Source organism: Pelophylax lessonae, assembly GCF_965119305.1.
Source record: "Pelophylax lessonae genome assembly, chromosome: 12".
Taxonomy (NCBI): Eukaryota; Metazoa; Chordata; class Amphibia; order Anura; family Ranidae; genus Pelophylax; species Pelophylax lessonae.
In genome coordinates this window covers 90,248,571-90,270,681 of record NC_138779.1, presented here as the reverse complement: position 1 = coordinate 90,270,681, position 22,111 = coordinate 90,248,571, and the positions used below count along the sequence as shown (strand labels likewise).

The following is a 22,111-nucleotide window of genomic DNA, read 5'->3' as shown; positions in this document are numbered from 1 at the left end:
AGGTTTACCTTCCAACAAGACAATGACCCTAAGCACACAGCTAAAATAACGAAGGAGTGGCTTCACAACAACTCCGTGACTGTTCTTAAATGGCCCAGCCAGAGCCCTGACTTAAACCCAATTGAGCATCTCTAGAGAGACCTAAAAATGGCTGTCCACCAACGTTTACCATCCAACCTGACAGAACTGGAGAGGATCTGCAAGGAGGAATGGCAGAGGATCCCCAAATCCAGATGTGAAAGACTTGTTGCATCTTTCCCAAAAAGACTCCTGGCTGTATTAGATCAAAAGGGGGCTTCTACTAAATACTGAGCAAAGGGTCTGAATACTTAGGACCATGTGATATTTCAGTTTTTCTTTTTTAATAAATCTGCAACAATATCAACAATTCTGTGTTTTTCTGTCAGTGTGGGGTGCTATGTGTACATTCATGAGGAAGAAGAATGAACTTAAATGATTTTAGCAAATGACTGCAATATAACAAAGAGTGAAAAATATAAGGGGGTCTGAATACTTTCCGTACCCACTGTATCTACAAGAGACACGCAGCTGTAATTGCAGAGAAAGGCGGTTCTACAAATTTTTGACTCAGGGGGCTAAATACAAATACACGCCACACTTTTCAGATATGTATTTGTAAAAATTTTTGAAAACCATTTATCATTTTCCTTCCACTTCACAATTATGTGCCACTTTGTGTTGGTCTATCACAGAAAATCCCAAAAAATACATTTACGTTTTTGGTTGTAACATGATAAAATGCGGAAAATTTCAAGGGGTATGAATAATTTTTCAAGGCACCGTAGTTCAAAACTGCAGCCATGCTACAAGATATGGTCAGAGACTGCAAATATTTAGGAGTTGTTAGAGACAAGCAGATAAGAATATAAGATATTCTAGAGATATATATATATATATATATATATATATATATATAGAATAGAATATATATATATATATATATATATATATATATATATATATATATATATATATATATATATATATATAAGATACTCTAGCAGATAAGATAGAAAGTTATAGACTGAAGACACATTTCATGAAACTGCTAGAGATTACTTTTACAGACTCTTTACAGATCAATGCTTTCACATTTGCGCTTTTTACAACTACCTTAAAAATGACTTTTAGGCTGGGTTCACACTGCAGACGGATGCGGCTGACAGCATGGGTCCGATGCGTTCCTGTTCCCCCGTTTCAGGGACGGATCAGGCTCAAATTTTTGGCTGGATTCGGACCTGAACCTGAGCCATAGACACACGACATCTCTGTGACACACGACTCCGCAACCACTCCAGAGATTTGTGAACCGGCTCCATTGAGAGTTCGTCACGAAATGTGAATTCAATGCGGGGAAACCGGCATCCAATTCACACTAGTGTGAACCCAGCCTTAATATTTTAACAGATCACAGAGAAAAAAACAAAAAAAAAAAACAAAGAAAGAAAAGGGATCGACAGCGCAGAAAGAAACAGGAAACTTTTCCTTCACTGAACCATCTAGGTAGGATAAACACAGACAGTGGTGGCCCCTTGAAGGCTGCACAATAAGTTCCAAAGGCCTTGGCTGGTTGTTGGACATCAGAGACATATATGGTTTGCAGCCGAGCCATTTGACATTTTAGCAGTCATTTAGAAATAGGACATCCATCCTACAAGAATCCAAAATCTCAAAAGTAGATCTCAAGGCGATGGCCTGAAATCTGTCTCTGCACTCAAGTGTCTTGTGAAAAATATTGATAGGTAAAATGTGAAAGCCTACCATAAGAACAGGCTGTGTCTGGCTGACCTGCATGGTGATTGTACTGCTGCGCACCCAGAGCTCCTCCTATCAGCAGAATCCATGCACTGCAATCCCAGCCTGGAGAATCTAGAACACTTCCGTAACACATAGAAGCTATTTTCAGCTGGTGGCAGATATGGGTCTGTCTCTACCACAGACACCTGTCTGCACTGGAATTCTCTAGAGCAGAGCAGCCTCTCAGAAAAGCTAATGAGAAACTAATAGACTTTTAATGGAATTTAAAAAGAAAAAAGAGGTAACGAGTGTCCTATAATTGCACCTTTTGTCAGTTTCCATGTCAAAATTCTCAATAAAACCATCAATCCATAACCTGCTATCTCTACTTTTAACCCCATTTTTATTATCCCCTCTGCTCATTAGTAAAGATCTTCCTATCTTCTGTCACAGCCATATGCTGTTTCAACCTTGTCTGTTATTAAAATAGATCTAAAGTCAATCACAAAATCTTATATAAGATTTGACAAGTTGATAGAATTTAAAAGGTTGTTTTCAATCTTTTTTTCATCTGTGGCCTTCATTAATGGAATACCTGGTGACCCTGGTATAGCAATCCTGTTTCTGGCAAGTTGAGGCAATGTTTGGGTGAGCATAGAGGGGTAGGGCAAGGTGAAGGAGTGATTGTCATGTCCTATAGGTTTCCCTCCTAGTCAACGTCCATCTGTCCAGAATTTTCCACTACCATTTCCCAGTAGCGGAGTGGTCTCCGCCGCCACCACTGCCATCGCCATGCACATTGTGTAGGCTCCAAAGGTGCACTTAACTCTTGAACCTTTGTACCTTTGTAAAGGATGGGAACCTCTGAGGCGCAAATCTGCTCCCACTGCTATGGGAGACAGACAGCAGGCGGAAGGAATGTTGGCAAATGACTCCCTCGCTGCTAGAGGAAATACCACCTGCAACAGGTACACGCTACCGTCAATGTACAAAGAGCAAATGACTCCTGAGCTTGAGGGGTGGCCTTGCGGCTGGTATCCTGAAAATGCGATTCAGGTCGAATTGTAGTAAATTCAGGCTGTGCTGCCACTCTCAACAGGTCGTGGTAACCCAAAGCAGATACTAGAAAAGAGAAATGGACAGAGGGCTCCCTCTGTCTATTTCTCTTTTCTAGTACACGCTACCGTCAGGCTGCTTGGTAACCTTCCTTTACCCTAGGTAACTACTTTTGTCTTCACACTACTCCACACCGATGTCTTCATACCCTAATGTATTTGGGACCCACTCGGTAGACTAGGAATGCTGGTTACTTGCATTACACCCCTTTCGGTAACTTCCGACCAGGCAAGGGCAATATTTCAAATGCTTTACTTAGAAGAGTACAAAAGAGCAATTGCAGAGTCCAATATTCAAAGGCATATTTCTTCCCTAACTCTAACTACAGGCTGTGTACTGCTCCGGCATAACTGCAAAGGTAGAGTCCATGTAATACAAAGTCCAACAGAGGCATTCTTCCAGTGCTGGTATCTTCGGGACGAACCCCAGGTTCTGATGACTTTACATACAGGTAGTAGTGAGCGAAATCCGGTGTTGTTCTCCGTCTCACCATCTTTTGGGCATCGGTTTTCGCTCTCCAATAGGCCTTTTTCTAAGATATTCTGTTAGGAGGAACCTGACCCAATCCTGTTTTCCGGACCACTGTCCCTTATTTATATGATAGGATTAGGCCCAGAGAAGAACCCGCCAAAAGACCAAAGAACCGTGAAAGCCATGAACTCCTACCCTTCTGTGTAACTGGCTATTTTTCAACCCGCTTACAAACCACAATATCACAAAGGTAAGACGTGATGTGCAGACGTGGTGTTAAGAGGCCCCCTGCCTCATCTTATAAATAGATCTTGTCATTGTAGCAACAACACATATCCTACTCTGACAAAGCCTCATTCTGAGGTGAAACATGTTTGGTTGAAGGTTAATATTTTCTTTTCCCTTTTGTTTTTCCACGGGTTCTAAGCACTTATCTCTTTTTGGGGTAAGCTGGGTTATGGTGCAGGAAACCAATGGGAGACATTTGTGTATTCGTGGTGGTAGCTTAGGAAAAGGACAGTATTGTTCCTAGGCTGGAACCTGTACTGTGAAATGCTGGGCTTTAGGCAGGCAGTCAAACCCCTCAGTAGCCACACAGGAACCATTTGCATTAGTCCACGCCCGTAGCTAGAGAGGATCAGTCAAGATTTTGACTTTTCCTCAAATGCTCCTCTGTCTAAACAGTTAGGATTATTGTTTCAAGTTTTTCTGAGATCTCCTTCTAATTGAAGGTGGTTGTATATACCCTCCAGAAATAAAGTGTTATGCTCCAGCACCAGACCCAATCTTCCCTGTAAGTATAGTCCCATACTTGGCAGTCTTTTGACTTCTTTATATATTTTTTAGATTATTTGTCTTATATACAGTATATGCTAAATAAAAGTTATGACTGTAGGCCAAGGTGGGTCGGCTGCGTTAGTTTAGTGCATCCCTGCCTCTTGCCTTTTGAATGTAATTTCCCATGCAATTAGACCCATAGACAATAGTATATCAGGCCAATATTTATTTATTTATGATTGCAAATGTGACATAGGCCTAATGATCTGCCTGTACAATATCCATACAATTTAGACCTACCAAACTATGTAAAATAAGCCCTAAACAATCTAATGCTATTTACATTTAGGGTTTTTTACCACAAAGTTATAGCTCGGAACTCTCCAGGTCTGGCCTGGAGGCTCTGGCAATTGAATCTGCCTGCTGCTTTTCTGGGCCGCTGAGAGTTCCCTCCAGTTAACAGTGGAGTTGGATACACATTGATCATGTAGCGGTCAGGTAATCATTGTCAGCTATATTTACTTTTTCTACCCCATTTTTAATACCCCCTCTCGTACACCTTCTGTTCATTTGTATAGCTCTTCCTATCTTCTCTCACAGGCATATGCTGATGTCTGGTATTAAAACATATCCAAACCCGATCAAAAAAAATCTCATATACAGTGCATGCAGAAAGTAGTCACAGCGCTTCACTTTTTCCACATTTTGTTATGTTACAGCCTTATTCCAAAATTCAGTATTATCCTCAAAATTCTACAAACAATGACAACATGAAAGAAGTTTGTTTGAAATCTTTGCAAATTTATTAAAAATAAAAGGTGAAAAAAATCACATGTACATAAGTATTCACAGCTTTTGCCATGACACCCAAAATTGAGCTCAGGTGCATCTTGTTTCCACTGATCATCCTTGAAATGTTTCTAAAACTTGATTGGAGTCCACCTGTGGTAAATTTAATTGATTGAACAGGATTTGGAAAGGCATATGCCTGTCTATATAAGGTCCCACAGTTAACAGTGTATGTTAGAGCACCAACCAAGCCATGAAGTCCAAGGAATAGTCTGTATGCCTCCGAGACAGGATTGTATTGAGGCACAGATCTGGGGAAGGGTACAGAAAATTTTCTGCAGCATTGACGGTCCCAATGACCAGGCCACCCGGCCAAACTAAGCAATCAGGGGATAAGGGTCTTAGTCAGGGAATTGACCAAGAACCCGATGGTCACTCTGACATGGCTGCAGCGTTTCTCTGTGGAGAAATTAGAACCTTCTAGAAGAACAACCATCTTTGCAGCACTCCACCAATCAGGCCTGTAGAGTGGCCAGACAGAAGCCACTCCTCAGTAAAAGGCACATGGCAGCCCACCTGGAGCTTGCCAAAAGGCACCTGAAAGACTCTCAAACCATGAGAAAACAAAATTCTCAGGTCTGATGAAAAGACTGAACTCTTTGGCCTGAATGGCAAGCATCATGTATGGAGGAAACAAGGCACCACTCATCACCTGGCCAATACCATCCCTACAGTGAAGCATGGCAGTGGCAGCATCATGCTGTGGGGATGTTTTTCAGTGGCAGGAACTGGGAGAGTAGTCAGGATCAAGATAAAGGTGAATACAGCAATGTACAGAGACATCCTTGATGAAATCCTGCTCCAGAGCGCTCTGGACCTCAGACTTGGGGAAGGTTCATCTTCTAACAGGATAACAACCCTAAGGACACAGCCAAGATAACAAAGGAGTGCCTACTGGATAACTCTGTGAATGTCCTTGACTGGCCCAGCCAGAGCCCAGACTTGAACCCAACTGAACATTTCTGAAGAGATCTAAAAATGGCTGTGCAACGACCTTCCCCATCCAACCTAATGGAGCTTGAGAGGTCCTGCAAAGAAGAATGGGAGAAACTGCCCAAAAATAGGTGTGCCAAGCTTGTAGCATCATACTCAAAAAGACTTAAGGCTGTAATTGGTACCAAAGGTGCTGCAACAAAGTATTGAACAAAGGCTGTGAACAATTATGTACATGTGATTTTTTTTTCATTTTTTATTTTTAAAAAATTTGCAAAGATTTCAAACAAACTTCTTTCACACTGTTATTATGAGGTGTTGCTTATAGAATTTTGAGGAAAATAATGAATTTAATCCAAATTAGGAATAAGGCTGTGGCATAACAAAATGTGGAAAAAGTGGAGCGCTGTGAATACTTCCCAGATGCAATGTACGATTTGACATGTTGATAACATTTATAAAAGTTGTTTTCAAGTTTTTTAGTCTGCTGCTTTCATCAACTGAATACCTGGTGATCCTGCCATGAAGATCTTTGTTCAGACACTTCCTGTTATAGGGTAAAAACTGTCTACCAATTGTACTCCTGCATTGTCAATGTATCAAAAGCTCCGGTGGAGGATACAGGAGGTCATTCTAACATACACTGCACAGGCATAGTCCACCACTGACACTATCAGTAAACTGGCCCACAGCAATGACGTGTAGCCAGTGCTGGGGCCAGTACATCTAACCAGAAATTGCCTGAAAGAGAATGTGATCATCATCACTGACATGCAAAAAAGGATGGAATGGAGTGAAGATAGTATTTTGTTAAAAACATGGCAACAGTTTATGATACACAATACTTCACAAAAGCAAATGAGTGACTTTTTTATTTTATTTGCACTAACTTCCAAATTTTTGGGACAAGATTTTGGGGTGTACCTCCTTCTTCAAAGTCCAAGCAGTACTCAATTGGCTACAATCACCTCAAACAGTGCTTGACCAAACTAAATGTCATCCAACAAAGTTTTTATATCTACTTTATGGTCCACAATGCAATGCTCCAGTACAGGGCTTGATTTTCACCACTGGGGCCTGTAAGCATACACCTTAAAAACCAAAGCAATACCCCTCTGCCAGAATCACTCCTGCTTTTTTGTTTATTAACATTAAAGTGTTACTAAAGGTAATTTTTCTATTGAAATAATAAGCATGTTATACTCACCTGCTCTGTGCAATGGTATTGTACAGAGCAGCCCCTGAACTTCCTCTTCTGGGGTCCCCTGCCAGTGGTTTTGGCTCCTCCTTTTGCAACGGGGGCACACAATAAATGCTCGCTCCTGAGCCGAGGGTGTGTCTATGGAGCTGCGGTCTATAGACACACACACAGTGGGGCTAAGCCCCGCCCATGCTTCCTCCTCACTGCATTTGATTGACAGCATTTGATTGCCCAAGTTACTGTGTGAAGAGGAAAAGAGGAGAGAAGAGCTGCAGCCGTGCACAGCACTGGATGTCTTCTCCCCTCTCTTTCCTAGTTGTCCCATCCCCTTTTTTCAGTATGCTGTTTTGCCATTTGAGTTCCGTTCACTTGTGAGCGAGTGGGTAATTTCATATTCATTTTTTCATTGGGTATACCTTTCCTTTTCGTTTTTTTCTTTTTGCCATACATGCACACTGAGCCAGTGTATGTCATATCCTGCCATTTTTGTGTGCTTAGGAGTTACAGGTGCAGAGGCCAACCCGGCTCCCATAAGCCTGTCAAATTCTATGACAGCCAAAATGCATGGCTGCTGGCTACTTTACCACTTGGTATTCATGTTTAGGGCTGTACCTGCATTCCCTGAATGCATATGGCCCTACCATATGTAGCACCTTCCTAGGTAGGTGCTAGTGAGAGAGTATAGTTTTTGGCTCTGGGCAGGCAAATCTATATTGCTTTCTGCCTACCAGGGAGCAGGATCTGTGAGTTAGGTCTGCTCATAGTGCTCAGTGTGTGATTCATCTAGTCTAGGGAGTGTTTCACACTGGTCCAATAGGGAGGTATATTGGACAGTGGAGGAAATCTGACCAATGGGTACACAGGCTTTGATACAGCCCCAGTGATTGGCACAGACTGATTGTCTTAGTGCATTGTGGGTTGTGGAATAAAAGCCATGAGCGCATGTGCTGGGGGGTCTTTGGCTAGTGAGCAGAGTCCTGGAGAGATGGTGGCAGCTGCCTCCTCATCTGTAAGCAGTGGCACACGGTCACAGGCAGTTGGCCTGGGGCCAGAAGGAAGGAGCTGAACCCAGAGGTCTGGTAGAGACACTGGAGACCCGCGAAAAACAGTATTGTGAGTACAGGGGATCGTGTCTAGGGGCTTGACCTGAGGGGGGCCACCCCGTTGTAGGATAGTCAGAGGACGGGTGTCAGCAGGTGGAGTGAAAGGGGGTACTAGGTGTGTATCCTAAAGACAATTCATCCTAACAAGTCATCTACATAGAGGCTTAATCCTAAATTCATCTAAGTGGCAAGGTGAATCAGCAGCCTGGTTGCATCTTCAGACAGGAGTCTCCATCTACTATGATTAGTTCAAGTTGGAGTATTCCACTCTTCCCTTCTACCATCCCTAATTTAAATAAAACCACGAAAACAACTACATCCCCAAGACTGTTCATTGACTGAGCCAGAGAGTAAAAGAGTTAAATTGTGCATGCTGCAGTCGCTATCGGTAATCCAGGCGGATCCCTAGGTGAACAATCCAGCAGTCCTCAAGGGGGCAGTGCTACACATACAATATTCATACAATTTCCTTGAGTCTACCAAAACTATGCAATAGAAGCCCTACCTAAACAATCCATGCCATTTATATTCAGTTAATATATAATAGAAAACCCAATGGTAACCAAATACCAGCTCCATTTGTGTGATAAAACCATATACATTTCGTTTGTGTACAGTGTTGCATGACCGCGCAATTACTGAGTAAAAGTACTGCAGCGCCGAAAAGCAGAAAATAGCCTGGTCATGAAGGAGGTAAAACCTTCCGAAATTGAAGTGGACAATCCATTGAGTAAACCTGCTGTTTTTCATTCAGCGCCTTGTGTTAATAAATAGTATATTTATATTAAACATATATTTTTTTAATTTGTAAAACATAAAAAAAATTATATAAAATTGACAATAAACCAACTCTCTCTAGTAAGGCTAAATGAGAAGTATTAACACGAAGGTGCTGGATTTTGGACAGAATTCGCATAGGCATAGTTTTCCTGTACTAGGATTAAAAATGATCCCCTGTGAAACTTTGGACAGAATCAGAATGATCCACTGTTTAGAACATTAGTATAAATTGTTTGGAATAAAATAAACATCGGGGCGGGAATAATCAAATAATGACAAAACGAGAAAGAGCAGTTTTAAGTCATTATGGTCAATCTCGATTAATTTAATTTAGCTGGCTTGGACACAAGGGACCACGGTGACAAATGGAATGATGAGTGCCCGCTCCTCTGTTAATACACTGCTTTCATCTCTATTCTCTAGCCAGGCATTAGAGCTGTGTGCATGCATGTCTTCATTTCTTTTATTCATTTATAACTCAATGATGCATTCCTTGGTGAGTTACAGAGTATATACGCCACTAATATCAGTCTCTGTCCTTATATATTTATCATCTAATGACCTATACAGGTATGTTCACATTCATAGATAGAGGAAACCCATACAAAAAAGAATGAATAGAAAAACTTGCTGCAAAAAACACACATCATGGGAACTGAACCCTTGACTTCGGTACTGCAAGACAGTCTGAAAAACAAAATATAACGAATTCCTCCATCCATTCTATACAGCAGGAGTGTTCAACCTTTTGAAGAGTGAGGGTAACTTAAAGGATAACTCCACTTTCGTGGGGAAAAAAAATCAGCAAATAAAGAAAAAAACAAGATAGCGTATTCAATTGCGACACAAATCATATTGTAATTGAATGTTATTAAAAATTACCTTTCCTTTTCAATCTGCAGCTGCTGTAATGTTCTGAAAATGCAATACAATATGGCTACTTGGAGGCATTCTGTACACAGAATGTGTACTGACCACACCCCAGAAACATCCTTTCCTGCTTGTGTGATTGGCTCACCAATTTCCCAGAAGTCTGCCTAAGATACAAGTCAGATTTCATGGAACAAAGGTTATGGGACTTTAAGTGAGGTCAGTCATTGGTAAATATCAAAAGTAATATGGAATATCGAAATAATGAATAATTTATTAAATATCTCATAAAGGGTTCCTCCCCTTGTTCTGACCTCCACCAATACACCCGCCTCAGCCCCGGGTTAGATAGTCGCTATTGGGGTTACTTCTTTCCCTCCCAGAGTTTTTTTGGGTTACCATAGTAAGTAGCGGAGTTTTATATTTATATTGAAGCAATTTGTTATATTTCCAACATATATCTGAAATTTTTGCATTTTAAAGAGGTTGTAAACTCAGTTCAATTTTTTTTTTTTTACAAGCTGAAAGAGAAACACATAATGAGCTAGTATGCATCGCATACTAGCTCATTATGAAATACTTACCTTAGAACGAGCCCCCGCCGTGCCATCCACTCACCTCTATGACGGATGACATGTCCAGTCGCCGTCTTCCGGGATATGATTGCCCAGAGCCGCGATGACGTCACTCCCGCGCACGCGCGCGGGAGCCGACAGTCACTGCACGGGTCTCTGAAGAAACGGCACCAGCGGCCGTTCCTTCAGAGCACATGCGCCAGTGATGTCACTGGCTGCATGTAAGGTAAATATCTCCTAAACGGTAAATGTTTAGGAGATATTTACAGTACCTATAGGTAAGCCTTATCATAGGCTTACCTATAGGTACAAGTGTCAGAGGAGGGTTTACTTCCTCTTTAATGTTAGTCTACATTTACAGATTCAAAGTTTTAATTAGCTCCTGATGAGTGGACGTAGAGCCACGAAACGCGTAGAGCCTATAAGATATGAAGATAGACCATTTGAAGACTGACCACATGTTGTTTATATATACAATGTATTGACAAATTTATTTATTTATTGATTTACTATTATGAGAATATATTTATATGAATTTATATACGTCATGTTTAGTTTTTGATTTGTGTATGTCTATTCTTATATTATTGTACCCTTTATGAGATATTTAATAAATTATTCATTATTTCGATATTCCATATTACTTTTGATATTTACAAATAACTGACCTCACTCAAAGTCCCATAACCTTTGTTCCTCTTTTCACATGTATACTAGGGATGGAGGTTCAGTCATTATTCACACTTCAGATCATGTCCCTTTCTTAACAAGTCAGATTTCATTTTGACAAGTGAGAAGTCATTTTTGGGGAGATACTCCCAATAGGAACACGTCTAAAGGGATGCAGGCCCAGCAGCTTTCCTCATTAGAGCCCTGCAGCTGCCACAGCTGATAGATAATTATGAAACCATTCCCATTAGACCCACTCAGCACAGAGGTACAGAGGAACAAACAATGATTTCTTCAGAATAACAAAAGATAGGAATCTGCAACAAAGTTTGTTAAAATCCCTGCAATGTACAGAGATCACCCAGAGGGGAATGTTTTTTTTCTCAACAAAAGTGGAGTTACGATTTAAGTGATTTGGTAACCAGTCATATGGGGTTTTACCACTCCCCAAACCGCAAATATAAGTCCTTACTGTCCTGAGCCCCCTTTGACGCTTCTTTCATACTGATGCACTGCAGTTTACCCACACCTAGGGTCCAGCGCAGTGCACCTGTGGCTTTCTTGCGGGTTAGCTGTGCTTTGCCATAGACTTCTATTACATTTTGTGAGTGTGATGCGCTCTCAGAAAGTGCACCAAACCTGCAGCATATAATAGAAGTCTATGGCTCAGTGCAGCTAACCCTCAGGAAAGCTGCTGTTGCACTGCACTGCACCTGCGGATCAGTGTAAATGCAACCTTATAACCCTTTAAACTAGTGATCGACCGATATCGTTTTTTTAATGCCGATACCGATATTTTGGTCATTGGACATCGGTATCGGCCAATATCAGCCGATATTTTCGGACATGTAAAAAAAATTATTTTATTTTATTATTTTTTTTTTTACCAGGTACTCCTTGTGGAGGGATCTGGGAATCTAACAGACCCCAAACCCCTCCTCGGCACTGAAAAGCTTTCAAAACGCCAAGTTTGGCTGTTTTGAATGCTGTCAGTTTTTTGAATGTGGCGCCGAGTATCCGGAAGTGATGGACATCACTTCCGGGTTTTTTACATGGAGACCTGGTCAGAGCCGAATGCGGCTTTGATCGGGTCTTCTGTTCGGCAGCCGTGCAGGTAGGATGCCCGGGTCTCCCGGTGGGACAGGAGACCCGGGCGAGCCGCGGGAGGGGGGAATGTCCCCCGCTCCTTGTAATTACAGCCGAGCGGCTTCTCAGCCGCATCGGTTGTCATTACAAGACAGCCGACCGTTGGCTATGGAAGCCGCTACCGGGGTGATGCCTCTAGCTGCAGGCATCACTCCGGTACAAGGCACTTTCCCTAAATATCGGTAACCTCAGGGGCCGATTCCGATATATCGGGGAAAGTGCATATCGGCCCCCTGATATATAGGTGGTGCCAATAATCGGTCGATCCCCACTTTAAACCACTTCAGCTCTAGGAGATTTACCCCCTTAATGACCAGGCCATTTTAGCGTTACGGCACTTCGTTAGGTTAACTGATTATTGCGCGGTCTTGCGACGCTGTACCCAAATAAAATGTTTGTCATTTTGTCCTACCAATAGAGCTTTATTTTAGCGGTATTTGATCACCACTGTGTTTTTATTTTTTGCACTAATAACAAAAAAAACAACCGACAATTTTGAAAAAAAAAAAAACAATATTTTTTACGTTCTGCTATAAAACAAAACCAATAAAAAAAATAAAAAAATCTAATTTCTTCATCAATTTAGGCCAATATGTATTCTGCTACATATTTTTGGTAAAAAAAAAATCCCAATAAGTGTATATTGATTGGTTTGCGCAGGAGTTATAGCGTCTACAAACTATGGGATATATTTATGGAATAATTATTTTTACTAGTAATGGCGACGATCAGCGACTAATAGTGGGACTGCGATATTGCGGCGGACCGACCGGACACTAACTGACACTTTTTTGGGAACTTTTTTTTTTTTGGACTGTCACTTTACTAATGACACTGGCTGGGAAGGAGTTAGCATCAGGGCGATCAAAGGGTTAACTTTGTGCCCAGCTAGTGTGTTAGCGTTGCATGGGAGGCGCTTTTACCAGGGGAAGGCATGGATCCTTGTCCCTGGTTTGCGGGAACACAGTATCTTCCTTACTGACTGACATTCTGCCTGTGTACCAAACGATCAGCAGGTGCCGGCGGACATAGAGTCCGTGGGACCCGCAGATTGGCTCCTGCTGTGTAGAAGGGTAGCAGGTGCGAGTGGGCGCTGCCGGCGACGCGCTCCCGGTATGATGTTTATGGTGTTTACGTATATATATATGTTATAATGCTCAGCTTGCCAGCCCTGTAGCAGTAAAACTGCTGTAGGGCAGTCGGTAACTGGTTAATATGCGAATATGTCCATTGCAAAGTTGCAGTGTATGTGTTGTTTATTACACTGACCTTTTCCTCTTCCAGCTTCTGCCAGCATCGCGCTCCAGGCTGCTAGAAAGGTCCCAGACAAAGTGTACTTGGTATCACTCCACCTGGCCCAGGAGCCAATCCTCTAGACTGTGGCTCCTTCTTCCTCCTTGGCTGCCTGCTTCCTCCACTGCTGGTGGTGGCTCCATGCACTCTGATGCTCTGGGATGGTGGCTAGGCAACCTGTTGATCTGGGCTTGCCGACCAACCTAGAGCATGGGCATGTACTTATCCTAGTTTGAGATCATGGGCCACATCAGAGGGCTCCCTGAGTCATGGATTGAGCAACCCTGCTATACAGCATGGATGAATAAATCTGTAGTGTTTGCCATTTTCTTCTGACACCCCAACAGTGACTGCATCAGATTGGATTCAGTCATTATTCAGCTGACAGTTTTCTGTCCAGCTGTTTCGATTTTGTTAATTGAAGGATGCCAGGCTTGCCACAGAGCCACATATGAAGCAATCAGTGATCAATGTATGGCCAGCTTAACGGGTATATAGCAAATAAAAGAAAATAATATAGCATGCACAATTGCTACACAAGCCATGTTGTCATTGAGTGTTATTAAAAATGACCTTTCCATTTCAATCTGCAGCTGCTGTATTTTTCTGTAAACTTTGTTGCAATGTGTCAACCTGGAGGTGTTCTGTACACCCCTGGTGTGCAGAAAGCCCCCAGAAATGTAATTTCATGCTTGTACGATTGGCTCACTGATTTTCCCAGAAGTCTGCACTAAAATATAAGTCAAGTTTTAGGCATCCTCTGCAATAGGAATTTCAGTTTTGGTGAGATACTCCCGAGGTAGTATACATACTTCTAAAGAAATGCACAGTGCAGCATTTCTTGTCAGAACACTGAGAGTGCACCAGCTGATAATAAGTAACCTGACCTATCCCATTCATATTCAGTCTGCAAAGGACATGGTGGATAAAAGAGCTATTCCTTTTGGGGAAATCGCAGGGGTCAGCACACCCGGAGTGCAATGGCTCTGCTGACTCTTTGTATTTTTGGCCCAAGGAGGTGCTAGGTTATGAAATTACATAAGCCCTAACATCTGAGTAGTTTATGTGGAAGTGAGTTTACATGTATTAAGGAGCCTGCATTACCGCTACGAGGATACCAATACCTATGCCATCCACGTCTGTTGCCGTGGGAAGTGTCTACCTAAGGGGATATAATTTATGCTCCATAATATTGGCCATCTGGTAAGAGGCTTATTTATTTGTATCCCACACAAGGTGGCACTGAGTGGGGTAGTCACTGTCTATTTATTTGAATCCACCGTCTTCAGTTTGATCTCTAATATTCATCATTTATTATATCTGTCTGGTAAGGAGCCATTCTTGCAGGTGGTGGGATTCACTGCACACCGCTGGGGATTTTCATCCCGTGGGGCCTTTTTCATCCGTTTACCGACACTTGGACTGTTTTTGTGTATTTTCACATATGGACTTATAGCATTTTACACCCAAGATTGGGGTTAATGCTCTTACTGTCACAATTTTGGAATTCTTGTGTTTGATACACATGGTGGTTTGCTGGTTAGCATTGTCAGGTTCAATTTTAAATGATTGTATTTATGTCAACCTTATTTCTTCACATTTAGCGCACCAGATTCATATTACACAATGTCTGTCACATGTGCTCAGGGTGAACCTGCTCTCCTCTGTGAAAAGCACAGGGCGCCAGTGGTGGACCTGCCAATTCTGGCGTTCAATGGCAAATGCCAATCGAGCTCCACGGTGCCGGGCAGTGAGCACAGGGCCCACTTGAGGACGTTGGGCCCTCAGGCCAACCTCTTGAAGTCTGTTTCTGATGGTTTGGTCAGAGACATTCACACCAATGTCCTGCTGGAGGTAATTTTGTAGGGCTCTGGCAGTGCTCATCCTGTTTCTTCATGCACAAAGGAACAGATACTAGTCCTCCTGATGGGTTAAGGACCTCTCCTCCATGCTCTTGAGACTGTGCTGGTAGAATCAACAAACCTTCTGGCAATGACACGTAGTTATGTGCCATCCTGGAAGAGTCCTGTGCAACCTTTATAGGGTCCAGATATTGCCTCATGCTATCAGTAGTGACACTGACCCAAGCCCAATGCAAAACTAGTGAAAAACAGTCAGAAAAAATGAGTAAGGAAAAAAAATTTCAGTGGCCTTCACTTGTAAAACCATTCTTGTTTTGGTGGTTGCCTCGTTGTTGCCCATCTAGTGCACCTTTTGTGAATTTCATTAACACCAAAGCAGCTGAAACTGATTAACAACCCCCTCTGCTACTTAACTGACCAGATCACTATCCCAGGAGTTTATTTGACTTGATGCTATACTCTGATTAAAAAGTGTTCCTTTAATTGTTTTTTGAGTAGTGTATTTAGGAAACAGACAGGTGTAATGATTCCCTTTTGCATAGACATCTCCCTTTATGTCACCAATCGTGTTGCAATAACTCTGAATGCAAGTTGGGAGATTTTTGCTTTATATTTATTTTATTTTTGGGCATCTCCCATCTATTTTAATAAAGAATGCCCTGAAAAGCAGAAGAGCTCTGAAAATGTTTACTCTGCCTTCTAGGTATTGTCATCTTGGACATGTCAGTATGAAACTTAGTCCTGGAGCCCCTAGATAACTAGAGGAAGCCTACGTCATTCCGAATTTCACTTCTCTTTTTTGATATGACAAGAAAAACACATTTATATTAACATTAACACTAGAGTATCCAACACTTACAAAGATTTGCTGATAACATTTTGTGCAGTATTTTAAGATGAACCAGACATCATTATTTTGTTTTAATTACCTGCACAGCTTGATACATCTGCTTATAGGGAATGTGGAGTGGTTTTGTATGCAAGTTTGTTTTTATTTCTAATGGTCAGGCAAAAATAATAAATGTTTTCATTCTGGTATGGTATATATTGCATAATAATGTTTTGAATCCTCCTGTTTAACCAGCAGGTGGAGCCTTGGGCTTCTTTTTGTAATTTTAAGGCTCTCTTGGCTGCTTTGATGTAAAAAAAAAATAAAAACCTTTGTTTACCGACCTCAATAGCTTATGTGCAAAGCAGATTTAAAGCCTAACCAAAAGCCATTCAGTTTGTTAAAGATTTGTGAATCACAATTATTTTTTTTCACAAAATACTTGTTTAAACCTTTTTTATCCTTTACTGTTCCATCCCAGTGCTGCTGACCTCCTGTAGTCTCTTTCAATCCCTTCCTATCTACATGATCTTTAGCAATTACTGTTGTTCATCTCTTAAAGGAGAAGTACAACCAAAGCTCATTTAGCTGTACTTCTACTGTGGACCACAGTAGTGCAGTTCGTTCTGCACTCCTGTGACCCGTTTTCAGCCGACAGCGAGCTGATGTCACAGAGCCGGTCCAGGCTGGGGAAAGATCGTGACCATATGGTTGGGATCCACCCAGGAGCCTTGACTTTTATATACACATTTTAGTGAACCTATTTATTTATTGATACCCACTATACAGGCAGCGTCAATTACCCAATTTTCTCCATTCATCACTTTATACAGTCTTTCGACTGTAGTTTAGGGTAGGCTGCAGCCTATTTACACTTCTTCACACTCCTTGGATATCTTTAGCGCGGAGTTCACTTTTTATCATTGACTGGCACCTGGCTCAGCCTCTCAGCTGTGCCACTGGGAGACTGAGCCAGCCACTCCCTCCCCTCCCTAGTCCAGCACTCCAGGGAGGACTGGAGGGGCAGAGCAGACAGTGGTGACTGGCAGTCACTGCTCTCTGCTCAGAGCAGCAGGGAGAACTGAGTGATCAGCCTTAAAGCTAGCGGGGGACAGAGCTGCATTCACCTGGGTAATTATGATTTTTATAAAAAAAACTCCCAAACATATCTTTTAAGGAGGGTTTCCTGATGGTAGAACATGCCTGCATAATGTGTGGTGAAATAGCCATATGAAGTCTTCATTGGAAGCCTGTGTGACGGCTTCAAGCACCATTGCTATCCATCACTTCCAAGTGTGTCACAAAGTATATTCACTGCTGGGCACTGTGGTTCCTTCTGCTGTCAGTTACGTCAGATACCATGCAGGAGCACAACTGGGAGACAGTTGTCTCACTATAGCAGGAAGTGCTTGATCATGGATCTTCATGGCAGGTTAACCAGGGATTATTTTAGAAAAATCTGAATATTTAAAACAACACATGGGTTCATGATTTGGTTGTCACTAGCTTGTAACAATAAGTGAACTGATCCAAAAAATATAGGGGCCGTCAATGCTGTCCTTAATTTGAAAATGCTAGTTGTCTGGCTGTTGTTGTTTGATGCACTAGCTTCAATAGATTCAGAATTTCTGAATCCAGAGCAAGAAGTATTTACCAGCATTCTTATTCTCCATTTCATAAATGGAGATATACATAACTGCAACACTTTGTACACTCCCTCTCACAGCCTTTGCCAGGAAGGTATAACATGAGACCAATAGAGAGTTTGTTTGGTTCGTCCACATGTATTATACATAGCATATCAAAAATGTAGAAGATTTTACTTGGGGAATCAGACCCCCCCAAATCCGCCTTACCTAGGGAAATGGGAAAACAAAATAGGACCCTTACGGAACGAGGAAGAAACAAAGAAAGTTTTGAGATTAGCTTGTTACTCATCGGTTGATTTAAAGACAACAGAGATGTGTTATAAGCTTTTTGCTAGATGTTATCTCACACTGCAGAGGGCTCAGAGGTGCGATGTAGAGATATCCCCAACTTTTTGGAGGGGATGTGAAGCTCTAGGAACCTTTGCGCATCTGTGATGGGAGTGCCCAAACATACAAGTTTTTTGGGGAGGGATCATTAGGCTAATCCGCCAGATTACGGGAGACGGTATGCAGGCGGAACCCTGGAGTTTCCTGTTTCACAAGACAGAGAAAAAGGTGACGATATATAAGAAGACGCTTGTGCCCCATATTGAACGCAGTTAAAAGCCTGATACCGGCATGTTGGCGTTCATTAGAAACTCCAAGTATGAGCGATTGGGTGGTAAGGGTGGATTGGGTTAGGTCCATGGAAGAAACGATGTATATATCTGCAGAGATTGGCTGGAGTTTAAACAAACTGAGGACTATATGGAGATGCTGGGTGTGGAGACTAATACTGCAGACAGCTTGGAGAGCAGAGAATCCTGGGCCTAAGAAGTCGGCATTCATTTTGGGAATTATGAAGCACAAGAGATAAGGAGTAAGATAGAAAATGAGAGTAGCATAGAACGAAAGAGAGGGATGGGTTTGTGGGTTGTTGGTTCTTTTTTTTTTGGGAGGGGAATCGGGGAGAGGGTAAGTGGAGGAGGGGGGAGGGAGTGGATACTAGTATAGAAGTGTACATGTAGTAGTTATATAGGAATTTATATTCTTTTTCCTGTATAATAATAATATGTATTATGGTTTTTTTTTATGTCTAGCACCCTACCAAGTAGGTGCTAGGTAAAGTATAGTGGGCCTTGGCTGCCTAACAGCAGGGCCATGATTTCAGCTAGGATGTCATGTCTCCCAGGTGTAGTTACTGGGAGGGGAGTCTCCCCACTGGCTCTGTGAGAGAATTCTCATTGGGCAGTGGAAGAAACCCAATCAGTAACCCATTCGGGCTTGTATCTACCCCAGAAGGCAGATTCTGCCGCAGAGGATTCTGGGAGTGGGTATAAGTTTGGCTGGAACGCATGATGCAGCATCTTTGGGGGGAAGCAGAGTCCCAGGAGGGAGAGTACGGCTGTCTCTCCTCCTGCCAGAAGGATCGGGAGTCTCGGTGGCTACCTGAGAGTTACAGGGAGAGCTAAGCTGAGCTGCAGAGGGGATCTGGTGTGCCGAGGACCAGTGGATGAAGAGGGGTTCAGTTCCAGGAAAGCCTTCGAAGGTCGTGAGTACTGCGAACTGCCCCTGGGGGTCTGCCTAGTGTAGAGGGGACCACTCCGGAGAATGTTTCAGGGATTCAGGAGTCAGCTAGCGGTAAAAGGGGGTGCCTAGTCAGAGGACCCTGAAGTGTTAGAGGGTGCCAGCAGTTGGGCCCTGAAGAGTTAATGTGTACAGTGTAAAGAGTTACAGCAGCACAAACAGTTACAAGGAGCTACCTCAGTCAGTGAAGGGCTGGAGGGAGCTGTCCACTGTACTTTTGAGCTAAACAGAGTGTCAGGAGTCAAGTGTATTACCGTCCTGGATCTTCTGAGTTAACAAGCCTAGCACAAGTTCAGCATAACAGTATTTTCAAGCGCCAGGAAGCGTTTGTCGGCATTCAGCTGGCATCAAGACAGCGCTAACAGGCATTTTTCTGTACAGTGTCCCAGTCAAACCTAGTTGAGCCAAAGGGGTATCCCACTCATTCCCTTCTCCCATCCCAATATTAAAATAAACAAACCAAAGATGCCGGAATGGTCATTGTCTCAGTTCTCACACCTGGGTTCACAACTGAAATGTGTTGGAAGTGTTTCCGGTAACAATGGCAGACCCATATCAGGCGCAATGCCTGGAAATACTGATACATATGCAAAGAAAAATTGAATAAAATGTTAATGTACAAGTACGAGCATTCTTATTCTGAATTAGTGACTCAAAGCATTGAAGCAAGGAGATCAAAATGACAGCTAGTCAACTAGAAAGCAAGTTAGCAATGGTAGGCTCACTGTTTCTCTAAGGAATAGGTTCCTTTAATAACCACTTTACCGCTGCTCACTAGAGCTCTACTGCGGCAAAGTGGTTCGATAACGTCTGGGGACGTAGACCTACGTCGCCAGACATTCCCCTCTCTCTGCGGCGCGCACGCGCCGCCAGATGCTCGCTTCCGCTGTATTCAGTCACAGAGGGAGTCAGGCCAGGGGAGATCGCCGCTGCTCTTCACCGATCGTCTGGGAATCGAATCTGGAGATCCGCCCGCTTGTGTAAACAAAGCGGGCGGATCTCCTAAGTGACAGGCAGTGTCAGATTGCAGGGTTCAGCATAGCTGAACCTGCAATCTGTTCCTGTGCCACTCAGTCACCTCCCCCCACACATGTCAGTAAGCACCAGGCATACATTAACCCCTCCCTCTCCAATAAAATTAACCCCTTCCCTGCCAGTGTAATTTTTACAGTAACAGTGCATATTTATAGCACTGATTACTGCAGTAATGTCACTGGTACCCCCAAAAGTGTCAAAAATGTCAGTCAAGGGTCCGATCTGTCCGCCGCAATGTCGCAGTCCCGCAAAAAAAAACGCAGATCACCGCCATTACTCGTTAAAAAAAAACACAAAAAAAACACAGAAATCTTTCCCTTAGTTAGTAAACGCAATAACTTTTGCGCAAACCAATCAAAATACGCTTATTGTGATTTTTTTACCAAAATTACGTAGCAGAAAACAAATTGGCCTAAAATGATAAAAAATTTTGATTTTTACATTTTTTGGGGGGAATTTCATATAAAAAAATGTGAAAAATATTGTTATTTTTTTCAAAATTGTCGCTCTTTTTTTGTTTATAGAGCAAAAAGTAAAAATCGCACAGGTGATCAATTACTACCAAAAGAAAGCTCTATTTGTGGGAAAAAATAGGACGTAAATTTCGTTTGGGTATGGCGTTGCATGACCGTGCAATTGTCAGTTAAAGTCGCACAGTGCCGAATCGCAAAAAGTGGCCCAGACGTAAGACAGCAAAATCCTCCGGTGGTAAAGTGGTTAACGACAAAGTTAAAACAATTACTTGCAGCAGTAAGTGTAATGTTACCTTTTGCAGGACTGGTCATGTTATTAAGACTGGCCATACATTATACAATTTTCTTACAACTTTCTGTACACTTTTCTTGAAATTCACCTTCGATTATGTAGAACAAAGGCCTGCCTGACTGGATACAAGTGAAAGTGTTGTTTAGCTTTGATCTCATATTATATGTTTTTTGGTAAATCTAACAGAAAATTGTACAAGAAAAGTGAACATGTATGGCCAGCCTAAGGTAGACAGACCATCCCACTTAGTACTCAGGTCTATAAGCAAATCAGAGTCACTATCTGCAATCCAAATGAAGGTAAGAATCTGTAATAACGTTTGCTAGAATTCATGCAATATACAGTATATGGTTCAATTGGAGGAACTGGGAATTTCTTTTTCTCAGCAAAACTATCATTTTACTAGATTTGATTGGCAAGATGTATAAAACAGGTACAGAATATATTTTACAACCCTTAAAAAATAGTATACATTCATATACTGGTAATGGCTGGTGAGCCACAGACTTACCATATCTCCTACTGGTCCGCCATGCTCTGACAGCATAATGCAGAACCCCATCCATCCAGACCAAGAACCAGCTTATACAAAATCCCAGCAACAGTCCCAGCATCAGGTCAATCTCCTGCTTAGTTACATTGTCAGTGACAAAGTAATTCTGCGATGAGTCCACTACTGACTGGTCTCCATCATAAGGGATGACATAATGAACATGGTACCTGTCGAAAAATAGGAACAGAACAAGGGAAAACACCAAGTTAGTAACTAAGGATATGCAATTATTATTATAGATCAGCTAATAATGAAAAATCTGGTTGTGCAGATGCCATACCTCACATTACCAGGTGAACATGCAATTTCCT

The 22,111-nt window shown here is 42.2% G+C and overlaps 1 protein-coding gene across 2 annotated transcripts in view; it reads right to left on the bottom strand.

Annotated features, from left to right (window-relative positions):
• The window catches only part of TMEM240 (transmembrane protein 240), a 146,872-nt gene that overhangs the window by 33,518 nt on the left and 91,243 nt on the right, over nt 1-22,111 (bottom strand). For both annotated transcript variants that reach the window (XM_082274201.1, XM_082274202.1), the window contains exon 3: nt 21,759-21,967. In XM_082274201.1, coding sequence (XP_082130327.1) covers nt 21,759-21,967 — 209 coding nt within the window. The remainder of the gene's footprint in view (nt 1-21,758; nt 21,968-22,111) is intronic.